Source organism: Gekko japonicus, unplaced genomic scaffold, assembly GCF_001447785.1.
Source record: "Gekko japonicus isolate JY-2015 unplaced genomic scaffold, Gekko_japonicus_V1.1 scaffold1326, whole genome shotgun sequence".
Lineage (NCBI taxonomy): Eukaryota > Metazoa > Chordata > Lepidosauria > Squamata > Gekkonidae > Gekko > Gekko japonicus.
The window spans coordinates 183,292-209,032 of NW_015176012.1; the positions used below are offsets into that span (position 1 = coordinate 183,292).

Genomic DNA, 25,741 nt, shown 5'->3' on the forward strand with positions numbered 1-25,741 from the left:
CCATCTAGATCTGATATTGGCTTCCTTTAGTTGCGTAGTAATCGGCTTTAGAGCCCTTCTCATAGTAATGGCTTCCGGGGGCAGATCTGGAAAGACTTCTGCTTTGGTGTTGAGGTAAGGTCTGGCTTTTATTTAGTCTGGCTTCTGTTAAGATTTTATTTTTTGTTCGCATATCAAGAAATGTTGCTAAAATATCTCTTGGTCCCCTTCGATCTTCTTTATTACGCTGCCCCAAACGGTGTGCTTTTAAGATTGTAGGGGTCACATTGTCTTCAAATTTGGGGGTTGAAGCAATCCACTGTGCCAAAAAAATTTGTACCTCCATGGACTCCTCCGAGCCCTCTGGGAAGCCCCTAAATTTTAGGTTAAATTGTCTGGACTCCATTTCAAGGGCCAAAACCCTTTTGCGAGTAGCGTTTTTGTCACTTTTTAAAGTTATAAATGCTTCTTCTGCTTGCAAGCCTAAAGTTGCTGCGTGGTCTGCATTTTGTTCGACCTCGTGCAAGGCTTGCTTAATTTCAGTTAGCTGATGCTGTATCGGTTCAAATATTATTTCCATAGTCTCTAATATTCGGGATTCCGTTTTGCTCATTTGTTCTAAAACGTTTTGGGAATCAGTTTGTAAGTCGTCTTTACCTCACTCTGTAGACCTGTCCGCCATCTTGTCTCCGATGCTTCTAGGCGCCGCTCGATTTGAATTTTCAAAAGAAAGTTGGAAGTAATCAGTCACCAGCCTTTCTTTGCCCGATTTCTGCTTCTTATGTTTATCTCCGGTCTTCCCTATATATGTGGGGTTTATTTAAAAAGGAAAGTGATGCGATATATCATATATTGGTGGAGGGAAGGAGTGGCGCTCAGGGGTTATGCTGCCATCTCCGTCACAGCCATGCCACGCCCCCGATGGAATGTTTTTATGAATGTCGTAACCCGCCCTGAGCCCTGTCATACAGGGGGTGGTAGGGGTGGGCTATAAATTGAATGAATAGTTGGATGAATAAAATAACCCTGATAGATAAGTTAGGTGGGGGTAGGCAACCCTCAGCATGCATACCAACAATGGCACACCAGACCCTTTTGCCTGTGGCACTCGGGGCCGTCTCCCTGCAGGATAGGGCTGCCAACCTCCGGGTGGTGGCTGGAGGTCTCCCAGTATCACAACTGATCTCCAGGAGACAGAGACCAGTTCCCTTGGGGGGGGGGGATGGTTACTTTGGAAGGTGGACTCTGTGGCACACAATACCCCATTGAAGTCCCCCCCTTCCCCAAACACCACCCTCCGCAGGCGCCACCCCCCAAAAAATCTCCAGGTATTTCTCGACCTGGAGCTTGGCAACCCTACTGCCCAAACATCCAAGACGGTGGCAACAGCACTGGGGGCCAGTGGTGCAGGGAAGGCAACAGGGGTGACTTCTGTGCCCGCCACTGCCTGCCAGTCCTGCACAGCCGCTGGCTGAGTCTGAGGCGAATCTCTGAGATGCCGGCAGAGGCACGGGGTGTGTGTGTGTGGGGGGGGCTTGGCTTCCTCCAAGCATGCCTCTAGCCAAGGACAGCCATTGTCTCCCTCCCCAGTTTGGTTTGCTGGCACACCAACCCTTCCACAAGCAGGTGTTGCATTTCTCCATCTGGGATGGTGGCTGGGTGTACATAGTCCCGTTTCCTTCATGGCTGACGAAGGACTTGAACCTGCTCTAACTACCACCCAGCACAGGGTCTTCAAAATGACAAGAAGGATGATGTTTCAGGGCATGATGGGAGATGGCACGTCACACTTGCAGGTGGACAATGGAGGTTGAGAGAGAGAGAGAGAGACCAAATTCTTAATAATTGTTACAAAAGCCCCTTGCAGAGGTCATTTCGGGGGGGAACTCGGGGGAACGCAGTTCCCCCGGGTGAGGTATGGGGGCGGGGCACATGACGAAGCCCCACCCCCTGCTTCCGGCCCTCATTCAGCCAGGAGGAGGCAGGAGAAGAGGGGAGGGTAAGTTGCTTCCTCCCTGCCTCTCCCCACCCCTGCCTGCCTGGGGCCAGGGAGGGCCTTTGCGGGGCTTCCTTGCACTCCCGCCGGCCTTGCAGGTCCACCACCGGGCCCCTCATGGGGCTCGGCAGTGGAGCTGCAAGGCCGGCGGTGGTGGCCGGGACCGTTGGGGGCGGGGTGTGTGGCCTTATGACACATTTCCGGTGATGTCAGGGGGTGTGGCCTTATGACACACTTCCCGTTATGTCAGGGGGTGTGGCATATGCTAATGAGTTATGCTAATGAGTTCCCCTAGCTCTTTTTCTACGAAATGACCCCTGGCCCCTTGTATAAGAATCTTAAAATGGAGTATTGGAGGTATTGCAATGGTACTAGGGATAGTCTGTGTTTGGTACAAAAAGATCTAAGGCTGCAGCAAGCGCCACTGGGAGAACTATTCATCCGAAAAAGGGACAATGCACATGTCTGGGGGGTATTGAGCCCCACTCAAGAGAGCTGTGAAAGATGTGACAAGGTGAAATTAACAGTCAGTCATCATGTGACCTGAAGATGATGTTGGGGATTGAGTGGGGTGAGGAGTGGGGCTGTGCCTCAGTGGCAGAGCGTTTGTTTTGTATGCAGAATGTCTTAGGTTCCGTACCCGGAGTCAGGCTGCAGATGATGTGCAAGACCTCCACTTGAGACCCTGGAGGAGATGCTGCTGGTCAGAGTAGATGGAGTAGATAATACTGACTTCCAACTCACTCTAAGGCAGCCTCAGTGTGTCGATCGGGGACCTCAAGGAAATGTTTGCTTGGAAGCTCTGGGCGCCCCTAAATCTTGTGGAACTCAATGGGACTGACTTCTGAGTAAACAAGCCTGGGATTGCACTCTAAGTTGGTCTTGCACTTTGCCAGGTATCTCTGGGAGTATGAATTTTGATGAGGAGGACACAGATGAAGAGGAAGAAGCCAGAAAACCCTCAGGGTCTCCGTCCCCCTGTTCTGAGCTGGAGAGACAGAGTCCTGCCGTCAGTGAGAAACCTGCAGCCGTAAGCAGAGAAGCCTCCCCTTCCAGCCTCTGCTTCCTTTTGCCAACCCCTGGATGGCCTGTGCTGACTCCCCCTGTGACGTCCCGCCAGGGGTGTGCTCATCCTCACATTTTGGGGGGAGGGTTTTTTTTGGTGGGGTTCTAATGGCTTCTACTCTTCATGCTGTTTTCACCTTTGACTACGAGGGTGCCCAGTGCACTTACGCTTGTTCCTGCACTTATAGAGCCTGCATTTTCCTCAATGAGGGTTCTAGATGCATGGAGCTGAGCTTTCTTGTCCAGCTTCCTTCCTTTATTTATTTATTTATTTAATTCCATTTCTACCCCGCCTTCCCCGCATGCAGGCTCAGGGCGGCTCTAGACGTGAAACTAAGACACGTGTAGGCCTTTGTTCTCTTAACGTGTGTGTACGTGTGACCTGTCATTGTGTATCTATAGATGTGTATAAAGGTAGGGGGACTTTTTAAAAAAACAGTAATTTCTCCAGCAGGACTTGGGTGCTTCCTCTGCTGTGCCACCTCAGACAGATGCACAGCTGGGAGAAATTGAAAACCTAGAGGAGTTCGTACTGCGCCCTGCACCTCGTGGCATTACTGCTAAGTGTCGGATCACGAGAGATAAGAAGGGGATAGACCGAGGCCTCTTTCCAACTTACTACATGCACCTGGAACGAGATGACAACAGAAAAGTACTGAGAACAACAAAAACGATGTCTTTCCTCAATTCATAGCGTGTGTTGTCGATTTAAAAAATGCAATAGATTCAAGACCCTCCCCCAACAGAGGGCTCAAAACCCTCAATGTAATACAGTGGAAATGATATAGCTGTCTATTTATAAATGTAATCAAAATGGTCAGTGGAAGCATTCACTGAAGTCTTTGGCGTTGTATGTTTCCTCCTCTCTGCATGCACTACTCATAGGCTTTCTCGATCAGAAGTGTGCAACAGTTTGTTATGACTTCCAAACTGAACAAAATGACAAACTACACCTTGTTTCTTGCTTACAAACTAATCCAAACTAGTTTAGCTTCTGGCTTAGAATTCTAGTTTGTAAGCAAGGAATAAACGGCAATTTGTTGCATCTTCAGCACCAGATCAGCTTCAGAATGCCATCAAAATGAATTCTTGTTGCAATTGTTTAGATGATTGTCAGGTGGTGTGGTCTGATGATGTGAGGAAATTGCATCCGTGCTTGACTCTTGGTCATCGTATCTACCTGAAGGGGGTTGAGTTCCGGGAGTGGAAATGGCTTTATCAAGGATGGCATGATCCCGATCACCTTGGAAGAGTCAGTTGTGAGTCCCCGTGTGGGCAAGGAGCCCCGTGTGGGTGTCCCAGGGTGCAAGAACTGCTGGCTGATCATCAGCATCCCTTCCTTAGACAGGGTCACTCAGGCAGGTGAGGAAAGCAAAGAGGAGAATCCACACTCTGTGGAGGAGCCCTCGATCGAAGGGTCTCTTTGTTGTTGTTCAGTCAAAGAAGACGAGGACGGCAAAGGAGGAGATGGTTAGACAGTGTCATAGAATGCAACGAACATGAAATTGAGCAAACTTCAGAGGACGGCGGAAGACAGGAGGGCCTGGCGGGAGCTGGTCCATGGGGTCGCGAAGAGTCGGACTCGACTGTGCGACTGAACAACAACAAAAGTCATCCTAATTTGTGCAGAAACCATAATTGATCCCAGGAGTCTGAATCTGGGAGGGTTAATCCTTTCTTCATCATACAGTTTCCCCGATAACCTCCCCCCAGCTTCTGTTAGCCCTGCTAGGGTGGGAAATATGAGCAACCTTTTCAGCTAAATGGAGAGGTCATTACAGTGGCAGTGGCTAATTTTTTAGTTGATGTGATAAGAGTGAAAAAATTGGGAAACTCCGTTTCATGATTTTATAATTATTCCAGTTTTTTAGTTGACTGTGTCACTCTCTGTTTCTGATTTCTGATTTTAATGTTGTATATGCTATTAAAGGTTTATTGATTGATTGATTGAAATGGAGAGGTCATGGAGTACCTTTGTGTATATAGGTCTATATAGGATAGCTCAATATTAGGACTGCAAAGCAGAGTTTGGGGTCTTGACAGGGCAAGCTGCCTCTGAAAGCCCCTTTTTCATTATAGTAGAGCTGTGGGGATATCTCCCTATAGCAGTATCATCATTGGAGGGAGGGATTAAAATCAAATTTAAACTGCTTTGTCTGATAGACTTTCCCCCACAACTCTTACCTTGATTTTTGTATTTCTAGGTATTCCTTCTTGCAGGGAGAAAAAGGAAAAAGAGCAAAACATCAAATTATATAATTTCAATTGATCCAACAGATTTATCCAGGGAAGGGGAAAGTTTTGTTGGCAAACTCAGGTGAGATCCATAAAGAAATGAATAAATGAGCCTATGAAGTTGCCTTATCCAACCATTTGGTTCATCTGTCCCTCCCTGTTCTGTCTGCTGCAACAGCTCACCACGGTCTCAGGCAGAGGCCTTCCCCAGCTCTGCTCCTCCTCCCCCAAAACAGATTTTCTCATGGTCTAATTTACTTTTGACCTCCCCAATGTATATGAGTACTGACTGGACATCTGTTTCCAAGAATGTCTGCTCTTCACAAATTAAAACAATGTGAAATGTTGACCGTTTGTACTTACCTGCTTTACAGTTACCACACTCTGTTCCTAATTCGCCTTGTAGTTGTTTTTATGATTTTGGATCTGGTTTGCTGTCCCCCCCCCCCCCCCCCCGTTGGCCCCCCGCTTTTTTTTTTTTTTATTTGTTTGTTGGAAAATCTTGGTAATAATAATAAAAAATGGGGGGGGGGACCCTTAGAACCTTCAGCTTGCAACTCATGAGCCACTCAGCTATGCCCCTTCTCCAAATAAGGTATGTAGTGACCTTTTGCCCTACAGTAATATGAGCGGCCATGGTGGATTTCATGTCTTGGTTCCACCAAAACAGCTTGTCCTCTGCTGAGCTGGTTGCTTCTTGCAATGTATGGATTTACTATTGGCTTCCTCTTATGAAAGTGCTCATTTCTGTGAAGAATCCCAACTTCATGCTTAGCTAATACTTGGCTAGATGGATACATTATCAGACTACATATGTTGATGCAGGTGGAGAGGATACCCATGCTTAAGTATTTCCATGTTTTGTCTGGGGCACCAAAGTTTAAGGTCTGCTTTGAGTGAAGCATTGTTAAAATTTCAGTGGAAATATTGTGAGTGACTCTTGTTTTACCTTATCCTAGGTCAAATCTTATGGGAACTAAATTTACTGTCTACGATCATGGGATTAATCCAATGAAGGCACAGGGGCTTGTGGAAAAAGCACACACCCGACAGGAACTGGCTGCCGTTTGTTATGTAAGTGATTTATTATTGAGAACTGAGGGCAGAGGAAGGGCTGATTGTATGCTACAAAGTTTTCTTCTGTGCTCCTTTGTTCTTTACCACACTGAATGGCTAAAGCAGCGTTCATGTCATGGCTAAAACACTGAAAACCACATCTGGGTGCATCAACGGGAGGTTATGATGTCAGTATTTAGTGCTGTGAATTTCTGAGGCAAAGTCGTTACAGGAAGTGTACTAAAGTGTACTGTTTCTCCTAAATCTCCTTTTTCTGTCAGAACAGTTAGTTGAAATTATGAAGCGGCCTTTAAAGGAAAACAGTCAAGTGTATTTTTTTTAGTCTTCCACAATCTTTTTCTTGTTTAATGTGTATATGCCTTGGCAAGATTCTGTTTCCTTGCAAAACACTCACCAACCCTATGTTTAGAAGGTTTATATACAGTCCCAGCTGTATGGTGAAGGTGCCCATCCCAAGCATTGGGACATCTTCAAAGCCAATACAGAGGAGGAGACATGGAGGGTAACCCCAGGTCCGAAAAGGGGGAGCTGGTATGACTACCAACCCTCACAGGCCGAATCCTGGAGAGAACCAGTGGATGAAGGGGCATGGGAAGAGTGCTTCACCCGGACTGAACGTGGACAAGCTCAAACGTCCTGACTCCTTGAGGAGGCCCTGTTGGACATCCCGAGACTGGTTGCCCAGGTAGTCCAAAACGAGCTGTGGCAGCAGCGGCCTGCAGCTCCAGCGGTGCCCCTCCGCCTCCACCGTTGGTGAACACAGGCCAACCGAGTTGCTGGAGGCCACATTCGATGGGACCCCGGAGAAGATGGCCTATTTTGTGGTTCAAGTGGAGACGTTTGTGCAGTATTGGGGCCATCTGTTCCCCTCTGACGAGTGACAGGTGGCTTACATTGCCACCAAATTGAGGGAAGGGGCAGCAGACTGGTATGTTAGCCTCCACAATGCTCAGGGGCCGGAACTGCAAGAGGTCGATGCCTTCATGTGGGCCCTGCGGAACCAGTATGAGGACCCGATGGAGGAGCTGAAGGTGCGCAACCACCTACACACCCTAAAACAAGGGCACAAGACAGTGTGTGAGTACTCGGAAGAGTTCAAGAGACGCCGCAAAGGTTCAGGGTTGGCCCGACAGGGTGCTGGTCGAGCAGTACTGGTTGGGTTTGAATACGGAGCTGCGGGAGACCATCCTGCGCAGCGTCCACCCCATCTCACTGAATGCGTGGATGAGAGAGGTGGCAGATGCCGAGAGTTGTTTGCAGATGATCAAAATCGATAATGCAACCGCCTACCCAAGAGGGAGCACCCCTGCAGCCAAGCCGAAGCCGTTTAAACCCAAAGAAGGGGTCCAAGAGCAGCGCTTGAAGCAGGGGCTTTGTCTCAGATGTGGAGACGCGGGCCATTTCGCCTCAGCATGCTCCAAATCGGTGGGGGCACCCAGCAGAGGGAAAGTGGTCGAGAAGAAACGTCAAGACACCCCGGTGCGGAAGAGCACCGCCAAGCCAAAGTTCCAACAGCCCCTTCAAGTCAACATCCCGGAGGCAGACTCAGAGGAGAGTACTGATGAAGAAGGAGAGCCGGTGGGAAAAGGCAAGAACCTGCTGTGAGTGGCATGAAGCAGCAGGTCCCAACCCAGGAGGTGCTGAGGGTGGTGAGCAATTACCCCCCCCCCTCTATTTCGTGACTGTGACTGTGATGAACCCGGCCATGGGAACCCACATGAGGGTGCAGGCCCTGATAGACTCAGGGTGTGCCAGAGACTTGATTAACCCCACCTTAGTCACCGGATTGGGGGCCCCAGTGGTGAGACTGGGAGACTCCATAATCACCCAGATGTGGACGGCTGCTCCTCCATAAAGAAGCTGTGTAAATACGAGACTGTTTCGCTGAGAATGGGGTGGGGGGGATCATTGGGAACACCGGTCATTTATAATTACCCCAGCAGCTCGTTTCCTGTTGGTCCTGGGGAGCCCGTGGTTACACGATCACAACCCCTACATCCTGTGGGACGAGGGGTGGGTGCAATTCATAGCCCCCCAGTGCCAGAATCACTCCTGGAATGTGGACTGGGGTCTGATCCTGCCCTTGGAACTCCTGAGAGTCTGCCTGGCTGAGGAGGATCTCTCGTCCATTCCCCCCCAAATATCGAGACCTAGCCCCCGGGTATTTGAGGAGGAAGAGGCAGACGAGTTGCCCCCTCACCGTAACTCTGATCGTGCTATTGAAATCTTCCCAGGGCAGAAACTCCCTAAGGGGAAATTATACGCCATGAGCCCGGGGGAGAAGGTGGAGCTACGGAAATTTATCGATAAAAACCTGGTGAGAGGATTCATTCGCCCAGCGGCTTCCCCATTCACAGCCTCCCGGTTCTTTTCAGGAAAAAGAAAGATGGGAGCCTCCGGCGGTGCACGGATTTTTGGGGTTTGAACGCGGTCTCCGCCACAAACGCTTACCCGTTACCCCTTATTAAGGACCTCTTGGCGGAGGCAGCCACGGGGAAAATATTCACCAAGCTTGACTTGCGTGATGCATATTTCAGGGTGAGAATCAAGGAGGGGGACGAATATAAAATGGCGTTCAACACCCCGCTGGGGCAGTTCAAGTACAGGGTTATGCCGTTCATACTCCAAGGTTTTCCAGGGGTCTTCATGAATCTGATCAATGAAGTTTTGCAGAAGCCCTTGTTTCGGGGGGCCCTTGTTTACTTACATGATACCTTGCTGTACTCCTCCAACAAGTGAAACTCATGAGAGAGGTTCTCACCCCCTCTATGAGCACAAACTGTTTGCAAAGCTGTCGAAATGTGAGTTCAACCACCCTGAGGTGGACTTTCTTGGTTACCATATCTCCCCCCGTGGGTTGGAGATGAACCCAGCCAAGGTCCAGGATGTACTGGGTTGGGAGGCTACTCGAACCCACCGTCAACTCCAATCCTTCTTAGGATTTGCGAATTTCTATAGGCCATTTCTCAAAAACTTTGCTCAAGTCAGTTTGCCCCTAACAGACTTATAAAAAACCAAAGGGAAGGGGCTGGAAAGTGCCAAGCCGGGGGCGCGTCTTGTATGGACTTCTGAGTGCCAAGAGGCTTTCGAGCGCCTAAAAGCTTTGTTTACCTCAGAACCCGTGCTTGCCCACCCTGATGAGAACAAAACATTTATCATCCAGGTTGATGCCGCGGACATGGCCATGGGGGAGCATTTTGCAGGAGGGGGCCGATGGTAATTTGCACCCACTAGATTACGTGTCTCGTTAGTTCAACGCCACAGAACGTAACTGGTCTGTGTGGGACAAGGAGGTGGGAGCCATTCGGTTAGCACTTTGCACTTGGAGACATTGGTTGGAGGGGGTGAGAGTTCCTTTTGAATTATGGACAGATCGCAAAAACTTGGAAGTGCTGTGCACCCCCCGCAACTTGAATGCCAAACAATTGCGGGGGGGGGGGGGGCGGTTTTTTTTTTTCTGATTTCTTTTTTAAGTTTAACTTTACCCTGCGTCACTTCCCAGGGAGATCCAATTCCTTGGCTGATGCACTGTCACGCCTCCCCCAACATGACAGCCAGCGGGAACGTGTCATTGACTCGATGTTCACCCCCACCCAACTGGGCAGAGCTGTTGTGACCCGCCAGAAGGTGGCGGTCCAGAAAGAGGAGCCCAGGGCAGACTGGGAATTGAAGTTTGCCTCAGCATTTTCGGAAACCGATCAAATGGAGGTGGAGTCAGAGGGTTCTTTGGAACAGAGAGATAACGGGCATAGACTGTTTGTGCCTTCATCTCTCTGGGGGGAGGTGATGGCTGCAACCCATGGGGTGCAGCTGGCTGGCCACTTCGGTTTTGTTAAGACTCTGCATTTGGCACAGCATCAGTTCTGGTGGATGGGCATGTGCAAAGACATTTCCTTGTTTGTTCATTCATGTCAAATATGCTTGATGTGTAAACCCTGGCCCGGGAAACTGCCAGGGCTGTTAAAACCCCTCCCCACCCCTAACCGCCCATGGGAGGTCGTATTCATGGACTTCATCATGGACCTCCCCTTGAGCAGGGGTAAGACGGTAGTATGGGTGGTGGTCGATCTGTTCTCCAAACAGGCAAATTTTGTCCCATTTGGCAACCTCACGACTGCACGTTCGTTGGCCAAGGCACATTGTTTGGTTGCACCCCCCCCCCCCGGTAGAGTGATCTCAGACCGTGGCTCTCAATTCATAGGCAAGTTCTGGGGAGAACTAATAAAAGCCCTGGGAACAGACCGGGCTCTGAGTAGCGCTTATCACCCCGAGACGGATGGGCAAACGGAACAGGTGAATCAAACGTTGGAACAGTTTTTGCGCTGCTTCACCAACTACCAGCAGGATGATTGGGTAGAGCTCTTGCCTTTCGCGGAGTACTGCTACAACAACGCTGTGCACGTTTCCATGGGGGTCTCCCCGTTTATGGCAGTTTATGGCTACAAAGGGGCCCCCCTCCCCTTTTTGGCGGACCATGACTTGCAGGGGGGGCGGTGGCTGACTGGTGTGGGAATCTCCGTAAGGCTTGGCCCCTGGTGGAGAAGTCTCTGAAGGCAGCCAAGGCAGCTTATAAGATACAGGCTGACAAGAAATGGACTATGGGGTGGGATGTTCAACCAGGGGACTCCGTGTATGTTTCCACCAAGAACATTAAAGGGTTGCAACTGAGCCGCAAGTTGAGGTGGAAGTATGTGGGCCCATTTAAGGTTACTCGGAAAATCAATGAGGTGACTGTTGAACTGGCCCTCCCTAAAATCCTTAAACATTTGCATCCTGTTTTTCACTTCAGTCTCTTGAAAAGGGATCCAGGGCCCAATGTCTGGCGACCTCACCGTTCCTCCCCCCCCCCCCCCCCTCGCCCCCGATGGTGAATGGTGATCTGCATTATAAAATCTCTCGTATTTTGGATTCAAAAATGAGGCGGGGCTGTCTCTTTTATCTGGTGGAGTGGACTGATTTTGGCCCGGAACATCGTGATTGGGTGGAGGCCTTGGATGTCAACGCTCCTCAGCTCCTTCAGGACTTTCACTCCCGCTTTTCCGGGAAAGGTGGGGGAGGGGTCTTGGGGGGGCAGGATCTGTGCTCCCATGTCATGGAATCTGGAGGGGTACTGGGCCTCCCCGTCTTCTCCCTCTCACCGCTCAACCCCCACATCTCTGCTGTCTCTGTTATCTGCCTAGTGGCCTTGAAGGGCTGCTTCTGCCTAGAATGCTTTTCCCGCTGGGAACATAACTGCTGGTTTTAGCCCACTCTCGCAGGTGCTTGCTTATTTGGCTTAACATATCAGGGTGTGTGGATTGAAGGGGGTATAATTGTAACTACCATTTTGGTACCCGTCATTCCTGACACGAGAGCTCATGGTATCTCAAGTACTAACTTCAATAAACAGAAACTTATAAAGGAACATTGTTGAATGTTTGATTGGGAAGCCTGATAGCATCAACCAAATTATATTCTTCTGTAAAAATGGCTTTGGCAAGAGTGTTCCAGATTTTTTTATTTGTTTAGCTGTTTTTCTGTCCTGTACTTTGTCAAAAACTGCATTATAGTCTTCAATCAGTCAGTGCTCTTCATATTCATAACTTGCTAGTTTCTGTTCCAGATCCTTATAAAAATTTTCTTGGTGGTCATTTGGTACATAGATGTTGTTCACTATTTTCCCCCCCTTCTCTTTGAATTTCAACCATCAATATTTTACCATCTTCAGAGGCGTAAATAAGTTTAGGGTTAAGTTTCTCCTTAATATATATTACTAGGCCTCTTTTTTTCTTCTTTGCATCTGAAGCTGTAAACGTTTTTCCCAATTTATTGCACTCTAATAAGCGTTGATCAAGTTGTCTGATGTGAGTTTCTTGTAAACAAATTATGTCCAGATTTAATAATTTTTTCAGCTGTAAGAATATCCTTTCCCTCTTTTGCGGTGAATTAAGTCTGTTCACATTAATTGTAAGAATTCTAATTTGTTCTCTATCTATCACATGTATTTACTTTACTACCAACTTGTTTTTGCTTACTCAGTCCTCTTGTTTCCATTCGTGATGCTGCTTTGGCCCGTTCTTGTTCTGTTTCTGATTCTCTCAAGCTGTCATTTGACTGAACCTCTGAATCTTCTCTTTGTCCATTTCTCCCTTTGGTCTCTCCCCTATTAAGTCTTTTCCTATATTTCTTCAAAAAGTTCTGCCCTTTCAATATTGAAGTTATTCTTTATCTCTGACCTTCGTATGAGAAGCGCCCTTCAGGGATCAGCCATCTATAAGAAATGTCATTGTCTTTCAATACTGATGAGAGGGAATCATATCGTTTTCTCTTCTGTCTCATCCTCCATGGTACCTCTTTCAAAATTTTAATCACATTTCCTTTTCTATTCAGGTCTTTGTCTCTTATTCTTCTCAGCACAGCATCTCACACTGCTCTTTTGGTAAATTTCATATGAACCTCTCTTGGTAGTTTGTTCTTTCTAGCTTAGCTTGAATTTACTCTGTAGATCAAATTTATCTAACCCTGAGCCTACAATGTGGGGATGGTGGGATATAAGTCTACTAAAATAAATAAATTGTCAGGTTCTTGAACAAACTCACTCCCAACAACACTCTCTGGTAGTGAGTTGTTTATTGAGATATGAAGAAGTGTCAAGCTGAACTCGTCTGTGTCAGAACTAATGGGTTTGGCACTAGTCCTGTTGTTATACTTAATTCAAACAGCCCTCCCCAATGACTCGTCTAATTATGCCATCCATTCAGCCCACCTAAACCAAGCACGCGCTCCTTCCCCCCACCTGTGAATTCACAGTTCCATTGTCTGTGACAGGCCAGCTAGCAGAGACAGGCGTCCAAGGTCATTCTCATTCTTCCCAGTTGGGAGGCCTCTTGAGAAAGTAGTTACAAAGCAGCTAAGTGAAGCAATTCCCACACACTCACATGCACTCACCATCTGTCTCCCCCAATGGCCCCAATACAGGTAAGGAACAGAGAACCACAGAAATACATGACAAACGAGGACCCAAGTTTGACATTCATAAATAATGTACTATCTGTTTCCTGTATGCATTATCCTGCTCTTACTGCATTGCTTTCTACCTTGGTAGTATTATTTTCTGCATTGTTTGGCATACCATGTGTGATTATTTTTGCTCCATTTCAAATTGCTGTAATCCTAGTCTTATTGCATTATTGGATGTCTCATGTGAATTATTGCACTGACTTACACTGTGTAATCCATTTTGAGTCTCAGTGAGAAAGGTAGACTATATATAAAGTAAATAAAATAAACAAAGTGCCCAGGATCAGGCTGTGAGTAGGAATCTTTTCCAAGTGAACAAAGATCGGGTCAAGCAACAGTGGCCTGATCATCCCTGAGGTGCCCACAGGTGGAATCCTTTCCCAGCAACTTCCCATCTTCAGAGCAAACGCCACAGCCCTCCCCTGTGAATGAGGTTCCTGTGGGTTAGCACCTATTAGCAAAAGAAGATTTGTGCTCACTTTATCTCTGGACCTAAATTCCTTATTATTTGTCTCCAGTTCTGTCAAAAATAATTTCCCCATGTCAGGTAGCCCTGTCATAGAGTTGGAATGTGGAGGGGTGCACCTCCTCCTCTTCATTCTCAGCTTCTGACTGTTTAGCTTCTGGCTGCTATCTCTGGCCTGACCTTGTTATTTCTCCCAGCTGCAAATTAACCAGCCTGGGAACCTTAACGGCTTAAGCGCTCAGCTGCTTGCTTGCAAGCTTCAGCCCCCGCGCGCGAAATATACTCATTGGCTTTGGCTTAGGAGGGGGGGAGGAGTTTGATTACACTATAAGTTAGTGGCCATCTTACTGCTGGCCATTCCTGACACAAGATGTATACTCGTTCTTTAGTAATGGACTACCAATAAAACACTTATCTTCTCAAAAAGGCTTTCTGTGTGGTGTGATCCTGCTAAGGAGCCTGACACCCCAGCAGTAAGAGTTCTACAGGGCCGTTGTTTAAACTGTGCTACAGGAGCAGCCCAGCCAGCTCCAGGATTAGGCTGGCTTTTTAAAAATTGATATTTTTCTTCTTGGGTCTATTGGGATTTCCGAAAAATCCCTGACCTGAATACCATACCAGTATTGGGATCCAGGGTTTTTCAAAAACATCAATTTTTTGGGGGGGTCTAATAGACCCGAACCGGAAAATACTGATTAAAAAAAATTGCACGCCCCCTAGTCTCGATCTTGTTTTCTCCTTCTGGGGATACTGGAATGCAAGAGAATGTTGGGGATTATTGGGAAAACCTTTACAAGGCATCTTTGAGGAACTGGGGAAGACAGTGTAAAATTTGTTAATCTTATCCTTCAACTTCTATTTCCTTTTTCCCAAAAGGAAACCAATGTATTAGGATTCAAGGGACCCAGGAAAATGTCGGTCATCATTCCAGGAATGAATCTAAATCACCAAAGGATTCCAATCAGGCCACGAAATGTAAGTCTGGAGTTTAGTCACAATTACAATGAACTGAGAAAGTGGAATTTCAAATCTGAGCCAACTTCAGTGGATTTCCGGCTTTGCCCTGGAAATAAGAAAAGGGGGCTTGTCCATAGTATATGTGATGTTCTTTTTCTGGCCACTGTTCTGTGGTCTTTTATTGGCTTTAAATTCCCAAAAATGAATGTGTGTGCATGTTTTATTAATAATAATATGTGTAAAATATTCATAAGCCCATCTTTTCCACAAAAAGTCTTGAACCTAGTGGGTAACCATATTGAATTAACACAATGAAATACAATTAAAACTTATGCCAGAAGCCAGCTACAGAATTCATAAGATGCTTTGCCAACTTAAAATCTCCACTGCTGCTCTTCTGTCTTGAGGGGAGGAGTACGCTCTGTCATGCTTGGGGTCTCGTCCCAGTCATCCCTGGAGGCAGAAAAATTCTGTCTCCAGGAGAGAGGACTCACTCACCCCTCTCAGTCTCTGTACTGCCTCCTCCACGAGAGCCTCCGATTGAGAGGGCTCCTGGATTTTACTGATTCAGGAGTTCCTGTGTCTTTCCCCTCATAGGCCTTTCCTTGTGTGTATACTTCTCCCTTTTAAAAAAATGATTGTTCCCCTGTCATCGCTAGGAGATCATGAGATACAGATCTAATGAAAATGAAAACAAACATAACACAAGTCAGTTACCTTAGAGGAGCAAACACACCCCAGCCTCCCTACTGCCCCCTTGATGGGTCCCACAGGTCACAGCATCTGGGTGGAATCTTTGAACTCAGAACACTTAGGAATTCTGCCCCTTGTGTGGAGATACTCTAAGCTCTGCTAATGAGGCCCTTTGGCACCTAGCCCTTGTGACCTCGGGTCGGTCGTAAGTTCTCTCGGAGCGGTTCTCTCATGAACAGTTCTTGAGAGAGCTCTCTCCACCCCACCTACCTCACAGGGTGTCTGTTGTGGGAGGGGAGGGGAGGGGAGGGGAAGGGAATGGAGATTGTAAGCCGCTCTGAGAAGGTCGGGGTATCAATCCCATCTCTTCTTCTTGTCTTTCTTCCCTGGCTCAGGTCTATTGTAATTTCTCTAGCTCGCCCCTTGGGTCGAAGACTATACATCCATTATTTGAAGTGTGTCCAGTAGTGCCTTGTTTGCCCTTCGGGAGAGAATGAAATAGTACATCCTTTTGTGGAGCAATTTTTAGTTTATCTCCTTGCTTCTCCCTGCTAATTGTGGTTAAAGTAGAAGATGGAGAGGGAGTTCATTGCCAATTATGGCCTTTAGAGTCTCTTTTCTTTGGAGAGTCAGTGTTTACTTGTTGCTGGCAATTCCTGCTAGCACATAAACGTTTAGATCATAGTTGCTCTAATCTAGAAGTGATCTTTTCCTGGGTAGGTCCGCAAAAGAGGACAGAAGGTTCTCTTCTATTGAATTTTCAAGAAAGGAATTTCCTGAATCCTTCCTAGTTCGATAAACCAAGTTAGTCCTCCTCACTGGCTCTAGACTTGGCACACCAGATAGTCCATGTTCCAAAGGTCTGTCTTTTGCCTTGAAAAGGGTAGTGTCTTTGTTTTTATTTCCTAGCAATGAGGAACACACTTAAGTTTTTAAAAACTCGAATCAGCTGAATTCCTTTGATTAGTAGATTGTTCTGCTGACTCTGGTGTCTCTTCAGAGCGCATACATCTTTTGCCTTTTACTAAAGATTTCCGTGGAGAGGAACTGATCCCTGGCTCAGGTTTTTACGATGCCAGTTCATCTCCTCATTGGGCAGGTAGGCCAGGTGGGCTTTCCCCTGTTTTCCCTGTCTGGCTCTCCTCTCTTCGTGGAATCACAGAGTTGGAAGGGGCCATGCAGACCATCTAGTCCAACCCCCTGCTCTTTCAAAAACTGCTCATGAGAGAACAGCTCTGAAAGAACTTGTAACTGACCCAAGGTCACAGCAGCAGCTGCATGTGTAGGCATGGGGAAACAAACCTGGTTCTCCCAGGGTAGAGTCTGCACTCCTAACCACTACACCAAACAGACCATGAAGGGAAGAAGCTCGACACCGTGGCCAGGAAAGTGTGTGCTTTGACATCCCGGATAGCAAAGGTCCATAATTTCCTCTCCTACTTCTTGGCTTACTCCTTTCACTTGGCAAATCAATTTAAACCGTTTATTGCCAAATTCCCAGCACCAGACGAGCAACATGCAGCTGTCCTGGTATCTGAAGCCTCCAAGGTCGTGAAACAACGAATTAATGGCTTAAAGCATGCTGTCACCTCGTCACCCCATGTCTTGCCACAGCCATTGCATTATGCAGGCATGCCTGGCTACGTTCCACCTCTTTGCTTCCTGCGATACAGTTGAAAGTGGAGGATCTTCCCTTCAGCAGCGAGGGCCTCTTCCACTCTTCTACGGATGGCACTCTGAAGAACGTGGATGGCAGCTGGGAGAGAGCTCGGGACTTGGGAGACTCTCTCAGCCCCACCTTGTCCAGAAATTCTCTAAACCCAAGGCAGTGGAAGCCATCTTTCCTCCACTCCCAATATGGCCCATTGACTCCTTGGATTCTTGGAAGAGGAAGTCTCTGCTGCCAAAGCAGCCCAACTTTTCCAGGAATAAACAACAGTCTGAGAAATGTCCTTCACAATCCACTAAGCGCTCTGTTTGACTCCCTTCCCCTCAGGGGTGTTTCCCCTCCACCCCGATGTACCCCACCTGTGGGCACCAGGCTTCATCCTTCCTATACAGGGTGAGACACCATCACCACAGCCTCCTGGGCCCTCACCATCATCATAAGGGGGGTGGGGTACACCATAGAGTTCGTTTTGGTTCCCCCAACACCTCGCTTTGTGCCAACTCCCCCTTCCACCTTCCTTATGGACGAGGTTCAAACTCTGCTGAGTAAGGGAGCCATCGAAGAAGTCCCTCCATCAGATCATCGCCAAGGCTTCTACTCCCACTATTTCATAGTTTTGAAACGTGATGGTGGGAAGCCCCGATGGCATACATCCAAGAGTTCTGAAAGAACTCAAATGTGAACTGTATAAATCGATGGTGTGACCTCATTTGAACGTGGATGGCGCCTATAGATCTGCAAGATGCATACTTTCATATAATGATCTGCCTACAACATAGTCGACATCTACTCTTTGCAGATGGAGACCTCCATTTCCAGGATCGGGTCCTTCCTTTTGGCCTCTCCACAGTACCTTGTGTTTTCACAAAGTCCACAGCAGTGGTACCTATGGCCCTATGCCTCCAGGAAATAACCATCTTTGTCTGCCCTCCTCTGAATCCATCCTAATACTTGTCTATGTCTTTCTCAAAGTGCAGCACCCAGAATTTGAGAGAGAACTGTGGATGAAGTCTGACTAGTGCAAAGCAGAATAGAACTCTTAGTACTTATGACATGGATTCTGTGCTCTTCTTAGTGCAGCCTTTAGTCACATTAGTCTTCTTCATGTTCATCTTGTGACTGACTGCAAGTCCTTTTTATCCAGACTACTGCCGGGCCAGATGCTCCCCATCCTAATCATATGTATTTTATTCTTTTTGCCTACATGTAGAACTTTAAATCTGGCTCTGCAGAATTTCAACTTTCTAACCTAAGAAGGCCATTTTGAATTTTGCCTGTCTTCTGCGATGTTTAATACCTCTCCCTGTGTGGGGTCATCGGTAAATTTGACAAGGACTCTTTTCCATCCATCCATTCATCCAAGTCATTGATAAAACAGGCTTATAGTACCAGGCCCATGGTAGATCTCAGTGGCACCCCACTGAAGAGCACTCTTTGAATGCTCTTGAGCCAGCCAGGAATCTACCCGACAGAGCTGTCATCTCCATTTCATCAGATGACCAAATGTTTGCTGAAACCTCAGGATGTTATATCCACAACAGTCCTGTGATCCCCCAGAATAGTAAACCAATAAAAAACTGGTATAAGATTAACTTGGCAGGACTTGTTCTTCAGAAATCTGTGCCAAGTTCTACTCATCAGTGTATTGTTTTCAAGATGTGTACAGATTAATCACTGGATCACTGCCTTGACGTGGCGAGGGGGCTTGCGTGGTTTGATGAGGCTGTGGGCTATGCCGTGGAAGGCCACCCAGGACGAATAGGCCACAGCGGAGAACTCAGACAAAATGTGATCCACTGGAGAAGGAAATGGCAATCCAATATTGGCAAGAAAACTCCATGGACAGTAACAAAAGGCTAAAAGATATGATGCCGGAAGATGAGCCCCTCAGGTACATCAACCCTGACTGTTCCATGGAAGGCCAGATACTGAAGCTGAAGCTCAAATATTTTGGCCACCAAATGAGAAGGGAGCCCTCACTGGAGAAGACCCTGATGCTGGGAAAGATTGTAGGTCAAAGAAGACGGGGACGGCAAACTATGAGGTGGTTAGACAGTGTCATTGATGCAACGAACATGAAATTGAGCCAACTTCAGAGGACGGCGGAAGACAGGAGGGTCTGGTGTGATCTGGTCCATGAGGTCGCGGAGAGTCTGGCTCGAGTGTGCGACTGAACAACAACAGTCTGCTTAGGTCAGATTAGCTTGTATTTCCCAAATCTTCTTCCTCTTCTCCCTTTTGATGATCAGAACAGCATTTGGCCAACTCCAATCTCGTGGTACCCGAAGGGTCCACCAAGGTTTCTCAAAGATGAGAGCTGGAGGTTCCAACAGAACACCATCAGATTCTTTTACGACCTTAGAATGCAGGTCTGCCAGAGGTCTTGAATTAATTTAAGTGCGAAATGCCTGCAGGCATGTAGGGATTTCCTCATCAGCTCCCTTCACCCAGCTGGAGTGGAGCTTCTGGCTGGGTTGTCGTGTCTGTTGATGGCCGGCCGGCCGGACACTGTCCCATCCCTTTTGGCTGAAGGGCCGGAGGCTGTGGTTGGATGATTGAAGCAGAGCCAACTGAAACTGACCGAGGTTCTGTGGCTGGGGGGAGGGTCCAGGATTGAGGTGCCAACTCCCGGCTCTTGACAGTGTACCTTTAACATCGGTGCTGACCGGCAAGAGTCTGGGTGTGTTTCTGGATGCCTCCTCATTGATGGAGGCCCAGATCACAAGTGTTGCTAGACCTGGTGTTTCTTCCAACTACGCCAGATCAGGCAAATGGTTCCCTTCCTGTCTCACCCTGACCTGGCCACAGAGTAATCCACACAATGGTCACCTCCAGGTTAGACTACTGTAACTTGCTCTACATAGCGCTACCCTTGAGACTGACCCAGAAACTACAACTGGTCCAGAATGCAGTGGCTAGGGTCCTTCCTGGGACCCCATTGACAGCGCATATACAACCAACATACCTGAGGGACCGCCTTTCCTCACATGTTCCCCGGAGAGCACTGCGTTCCAGGGCACAAAATCGGCTGGCCCTCCCAGGCCCCAGGGATGTCAGACTGGCGGAAACCAGGGCCAGGGCCTTCTCAGTGGTGGCTCCATCCTGGTGGAATGAGCTCCTGGTAGAGATCAGGGACCTGCGGGACCTTTTACAGTTCTGCAGGGCCTGCAAGACGGAGCTCTTCCACCAGGTATTTGATTAAGGAGCTGCACTACACACCAGGGAGTGTCCCTGTGCCCTGGCTTTCTAGCCTGTAACCGAGGTCCTACCATCAAGGTTCCTAGCCTGTGTTCGCCGCAAACTAAATGAGAACTGTGCTGGTGTGAAAGGATTGACATCCAACAGGCACTTAGACTATGTTATAAGAACTGCTGTGCTTGTTGCTTGAGTATGTTCCAACGTTTTCTGTGTCTATGATTTTAAATGTTTGTTATTTTAAGTACCGTAATTTATAAGCCTATGATAGACTTTTATTGTATTTAATTGTATTTTATGAACTGTTGTAAGCCGCTCTGAGCCCGCCTCGGCAAGGAGGGCGGGGTATAAATCAAATAAATAAATAAATAAATAAAATTGATTTATGTGTATTTATTGATATTGATACCATGTCATATCAAATTTTACCCTAACTGCAAGTTGCCATACCTTATTAATCAGCATTCATTGATTATTAAGAAACCAGTGTCTGGCCTTTATCTCAAAGGTAAAAAAGGTAAAGGTTCCCTTGCTCGAAAGCCAGTCGAGTCCGACTCTAGGGTTGTGGTGCTCATCTCCGTTTCAAAGCCGAAGAGCCAGCGCTGTCCGAAGACGTTTCTGTGGTCCTGTGGCCAGCATGACTAAACACCGAGGCACATAGAACGCTGTTACCTTCCCACTGAAGTGGGTACCTATTTATCTACTTGCAATTTCTTGCTTTCGAACTGTTAGGTAGGCAGGAGCTGGAACTAGAGATGGGAGCTCACTCCGTCATGCGGCACACTTGGGTCTCGAACTGCTGAACTACTGACCTTCCACAGCCTGCTGTTCAGCGTCTTAACCACTTGAGCCACCGCAGCTCCTTTATCTCAAAACAAGAACAATATTCATGTAATACCCTTTAGTAGGCCCAACCAAATTCACAAAACATTGAGTGAGCTTTTGAGCTCACCAGAACTCTTCATTAGGCTGGGTGTTACAAGTTTTTAAAAAGGGGGAGCAGATTTTCCAAATCATGATGTCACAATTTGGTCTTGCTGGCACTCTGTATAAAATGCCTGTAGGCACATAGCTTAACTTTAGTGCTCGTCTTAGATGACGCCACGTTCTCCCAGAAGAAGCAGCAAGGAACGGAGTCGGCTGGCTGGGAATACAAAAGCCAGCAAAAATCCATCCAGAGTCTTCTCAAAGGAAGCATCTGGTCGTCTTTACATTAACAATGTGTAAGGTAAATTTAAGGGGATGCCTTGATCTCACCAACCAAAACTGCCCTGACCTGGATAGGCCAGGCCAGGCCGATCTCCTCAGGTCTCAGAAGCCAAGCAGGGCCGACTCTGGCTAGTACTTGGGTGGGAGACCTCCTTGGAAGACCAGCCGTCCGGGAGGCGGGGGCAGGCTTCACTCAGCCACCTCTCTGAATAGCCTCCGGGCCCCCAGGAGGGGGTCAGTCACCAGAGGCTGCCAGGACTTCCAGGTGCACATACATGCACACAACACACATGTGAAGAATACAAAAAAACCCCACCCCACCACACAGAAAAGCAAAACCATATAGAAGCCTATGTACCTGCCTGGCTGAGTCCAGTTGTTAGTTTGCTGAACTGGGCACGCCAGCATACACCAATCTTAAGTCACTGAGATTTTCCAGAGATGTTTGGTGATGTTGGCTGAAGGTGGTGCCACGTCTTTGGAATCCTCTTCCTCTTGAGATTTGCCCAGCACCAGATGGAGCCTGTATTGTTCTGTTCTGCTTTTGGCTGAGTCACGGCCCCCTCCCCCGCTGTACCCCCGCCTGCCCCCCCCGTTATCATTTTGCTGTGCCTGGATTATTTGTTTTGTTAATGCTGGTTTATAAAATTAAAATTGCTGCTTATTTTTGTTCTTTTAAAGTTTTAAATTGCTGCTACTTTTAAGTAGTGAACTATTAAAAACAAACATCACAAAATACATTAAAATAGGTAGGTCACTATGAATGCTGGGAAAAGTGGGATAGAAGCCGTGCGTTCAAATGAGGAGTGCTTTTTCCCTCTGTTTATTCTGTTGCACAGGAACTTGAAAGTTTATTGTCAAAATGGCAAAATAAAAACCTAGATAACCTGATAGAGCTACACAACAAGGCTCCCGTGTGGAATGATGATACCCAATCTTATGTCTTGAACTTCCATGGGAGAGTCACCCAGGCCTCAGTGAAGAACTTCCAGATTGTTCATGAAAATGACCGTAAGAGCTGCGGTGGGGGCTGGGAAGCCAAACTGCCTGTTCAACAACCTAGAATTTCTCACCCGCCCCAAAAGACAGCTTTGGTGGGGAGGAGGGCAATGCTAGGACCAGCTAGTTACTTCTAAAGACACTGCTTGCCACCCGATGCCAACATACAACATTTTCCACTTCTTGCTTTCAGAATCCTTAATCAGCCACTCTGAATTGCTGGTCGTCCCACCTGTGTTTGAGCCGTCCCCCCCCCCCCCCCCCCTCAACAATCCATTCGTGGCCCAAATCCTTCCTTTCAACTTCTTACTTCTGCCATGTCCAGTTTCGTGCCGCAGTTGTGCATAGACCACCCTTGCCGTCATGTGTGCCATACTCCCCCGGCCCAGTTGTTCCATGCTGGCACCTTATACCTGGCACAGGATGCTGCCTGTCTCTTTCGCCATGCCAGCTTTGGGAGGCCACATTAGCACCTGTGATGTGGACCTGCTTCTTAGGCCTCAGGAGGACCTGCTCCTCCTTCCGATGTGCATTGCCTGAGCAGTCTGGTGAAGCCTCCTGGTCTCTTGTCTGACACCTCTGGGGGAGGGAGGGAGGGAGGGAGGGAGGCAGCCACTCTGGCCAGAGAAACAGGGGGATCCCTTGTGCCCTTGCAGAGTGTAGGGAGCAACGGATGGCCTGCTCTTCAAATACGAGAAAAGGGGGTCCAGGCGCTGGGGCCTCCGTGCGTGCGGGCAGCCTGAAGGGCCTGGGAGGAGGAGGGGGAGTCACACTGGGCTGCTGCAGGGCTCTCTCAGCTTAGAGATGTGGGGGGGGGCGGGGGGGGCCTAGTCAGGAAAGCATGATAACAACTTCCATTCTTCTTTCCAGTCTGGCTTCCGTCCGGGGCATGGGACAGAGACGGTACTGGTCGCTCTGACTGACGACCTCCGTAGGCATTTGGATCGGGGCGGCGTGGCGGCACTGTTGTTATTAGATCTGTCGGCCGCATTTGATACGGTTGACCACCAGTTGCTGAACCACCGCCTCGCCGACGTGGGGATTCAGGGACTTGCCCTTCAATGGCTTGCCTCTTTCCTACAAGGTCAGGGACAAAGGGTGGTGATAGGGGAACAGCAGTCCCAGAGACACCCCCTTGAATGCGGGGTGCCCCAAGGGGCTGAATTGTTCCCGATGTTGTTTAACATCTACATGCGCCCCCTTGCCCAAATTGCCCGGAGGGTTGGGCTTGGGTGTCATCAATATGCGGATGACACCCAGTTCTATCTGATGTTGAGCGGCCGGTCAGGCTCCGACCCAGAAGATCTGAACCGTGCGTTACAGGCTGTGGCTGGGTGGCTCAGGCTGAGTCGGCTGAAACTAAACCCAACGAAGACGGAGGTCCTGGGTTTGAGTCGATGTGATTTGGGGTTGGGGCTCCTGCTCCCGACCTTCGAGGGGGCGCCTTTGGTGCCAGCGTCGGAGGTTAGGAGTTTGGGGGTGCTCCTGGACTCCACATTATCTATGGAGGCCCAGGTAGCAGCCACTGCCAAAGCGGCCTTTTACCATCTTCGGCTGGCTCGGCAGTTGGTTCCTTTTCTCGACTGCGACGACCTAGCCACAGTGATCTATGCGATGGTCACCTCGAGGGTAGACCATTGTAATGCTTTCTACATGGGGCTGCCTTTGTCGCAAATCCGGAAGCTGCAGCTGGTGCAGAATGCTGCAGCCAGGCTGTTGATGGGCCTTCCTAGGGGGGCACACATCCAGCCTGTGCTGAAAGCGCTGCACTGGCTGCCGATAGCATACCGGATTCGCTTCAAAGTGCTGGTTCTTACCTTTAAAGCCCTAGATGGCCAGGGTCCGACATACCTACGGGACTGCCTTTCCCCATATGTTCCCCAATGATCTGACGACTCCAGGCCCCAAGGAGGCCAGGCTGGCTGCTACCAGGGCCAGAGCTTTTTCGGTGGTGGCTCCTACCTGGTGGAACGAGCTCCCTGTGGGACCTTGCACAGTTCTGCAGGGTCTGTAAGACGGAGCTCTTCCGCCAGGCGTTTGAGTAGGAGCCGCCACGACTGTTACCATCTGTCTACGACTATTACTGTCTGTCCTAGCCCTTTATTACCAACTCGCCGTGAGCGCTAAAATGGTGGTACTGCGTGGAGCTGTGGCCACTAAGGATACTATCCTGATGACGTCATCTGTTCCCTTGTTAGATATTATGGCGAGCACTTAAGTTGTATTGAATGTTTTTAAATGCAGTTTTAATGTTTTATGTATTGGGCATTGGCCCCATCTGTACGGCGCCCTGAGCTCGTTCGCGGGGAGGGCGGGTAATACATTTAAATAAATAAATAAATAAATAATCTGAAGTTGCCAGATTCTGATTTTCTCTCTCTTTCCCCCTCTCTCCAGCTGACTATATTGTGATGCAGTTTGGTCGTGTTGCTGAAGATGTGTTCACCCTGGATTTCAACTATCCCCTGTGTGCCCTTCAGGCCTTTGCCGTTGGACTCTCCAGCTTCGATAGCAAGCTAGCGTGTGAATGATGGAAATGATACTTCCAGCCTTCCATCTGTTTTTCTTCTTGTGCTAACGTTCAGGCTGTGGTGTGTGTTTGTGTGCATGTGTGGAGGGTGGCAAGAGACATACGTGAGGATACTCAAGGGAAACTACGAGCTTCTTAACCAGAAGCAGACGGGGAGGCACAATAGCAGCCAGCTGGAGAATGCTGCCTTTTCCATATGTGAGGCTCCATGAGCACATTTGAGGAGGAAACATGGATTGTCATTGTTGCAGTTGCAAACGGAGGAGAGGGAGGCTGTTTGTGAGAGAAGGCTCTGTGTCACGTTCTTCCCCTGGAGTAGCCAAGCCCAAAAGAGTCAGAACCCCTGTTGCTGGAATCCCATAAACGGAGTTCCGCTGTCTGTTCTGTTGTCCTTCACTGCCTGGCGGTGTGCTTGATGTTTTGCTAGCCTGTAACAAAAAATTGTCTCGTTACTCTGCGGTCCAGTTTGTCAGTGAGGTGGATGGGTCTTGGTTCTTGTTGTTGCTCTGGTGATCACATTATTTGTTGTAGGGCTTTGTTCTCCAGGAAAGGGGTGTGTGAAGGTTAAAGTCTTTGGTCGGTTTGAAGAGGATACAGTGGGACTCCTGTTGCTGTATCGCACCTGCTTGAAAACTGCTGACTGGAATGGAGCTGGGTGAGGTGTGTCCCTGA

The 25,741-nt window shown here is 48.4% G+C and overlaps 1 protein-coding gene across 1 annotated transcript in view; it reads left to right on the top strand.

The window, feature by feature from the left end:
* TULP3 (tubby like protein 3) overlaps nucleotides 1-25,526 on the top strand; it is a 64,382-nt gene extending 38,856 nt beyond the window's left edge. Inside the window, exons 6-12 of the mRNA XM_015426539.1 lie at nucleotides 2,872-3,005; nucleotides 3,495-3,692; nucleotides 5,245-5,357; nucleotides 6,235-6,349; nucleotides 14,694-14,792; nucleotides 22,380-22,551; nucleotides 24,937-25,526. Coding sequence (XP_015282025.1) covers nucleotides 2,872-3,005; nucleotides 3,495-3,692; nucleotides 5,245-5,357; nucleotides 6,235-6,349; nucleotides 14,694-14,792; nucleotides 22,380-22,551; nucleotides 24,937-25,070 — 965 coding nt within the window. The 3' untranslated portion in view covers nucleotides 25,071-25,526. The remainder of the gene's footprint in view (nucleotides 1-2,871; nucleotides 3,006-3,494; nucleotides 3,693-5,244; nucleotides 5,358-6,234; nucleotides 6,350-14,693; nucleotides 14,793-22,379; nucleotides 22,552-24,936) is intronic.
* The last annotated feature ends 215 nt before the right edge of the window (nucleotides 25,527-25,741 follow it).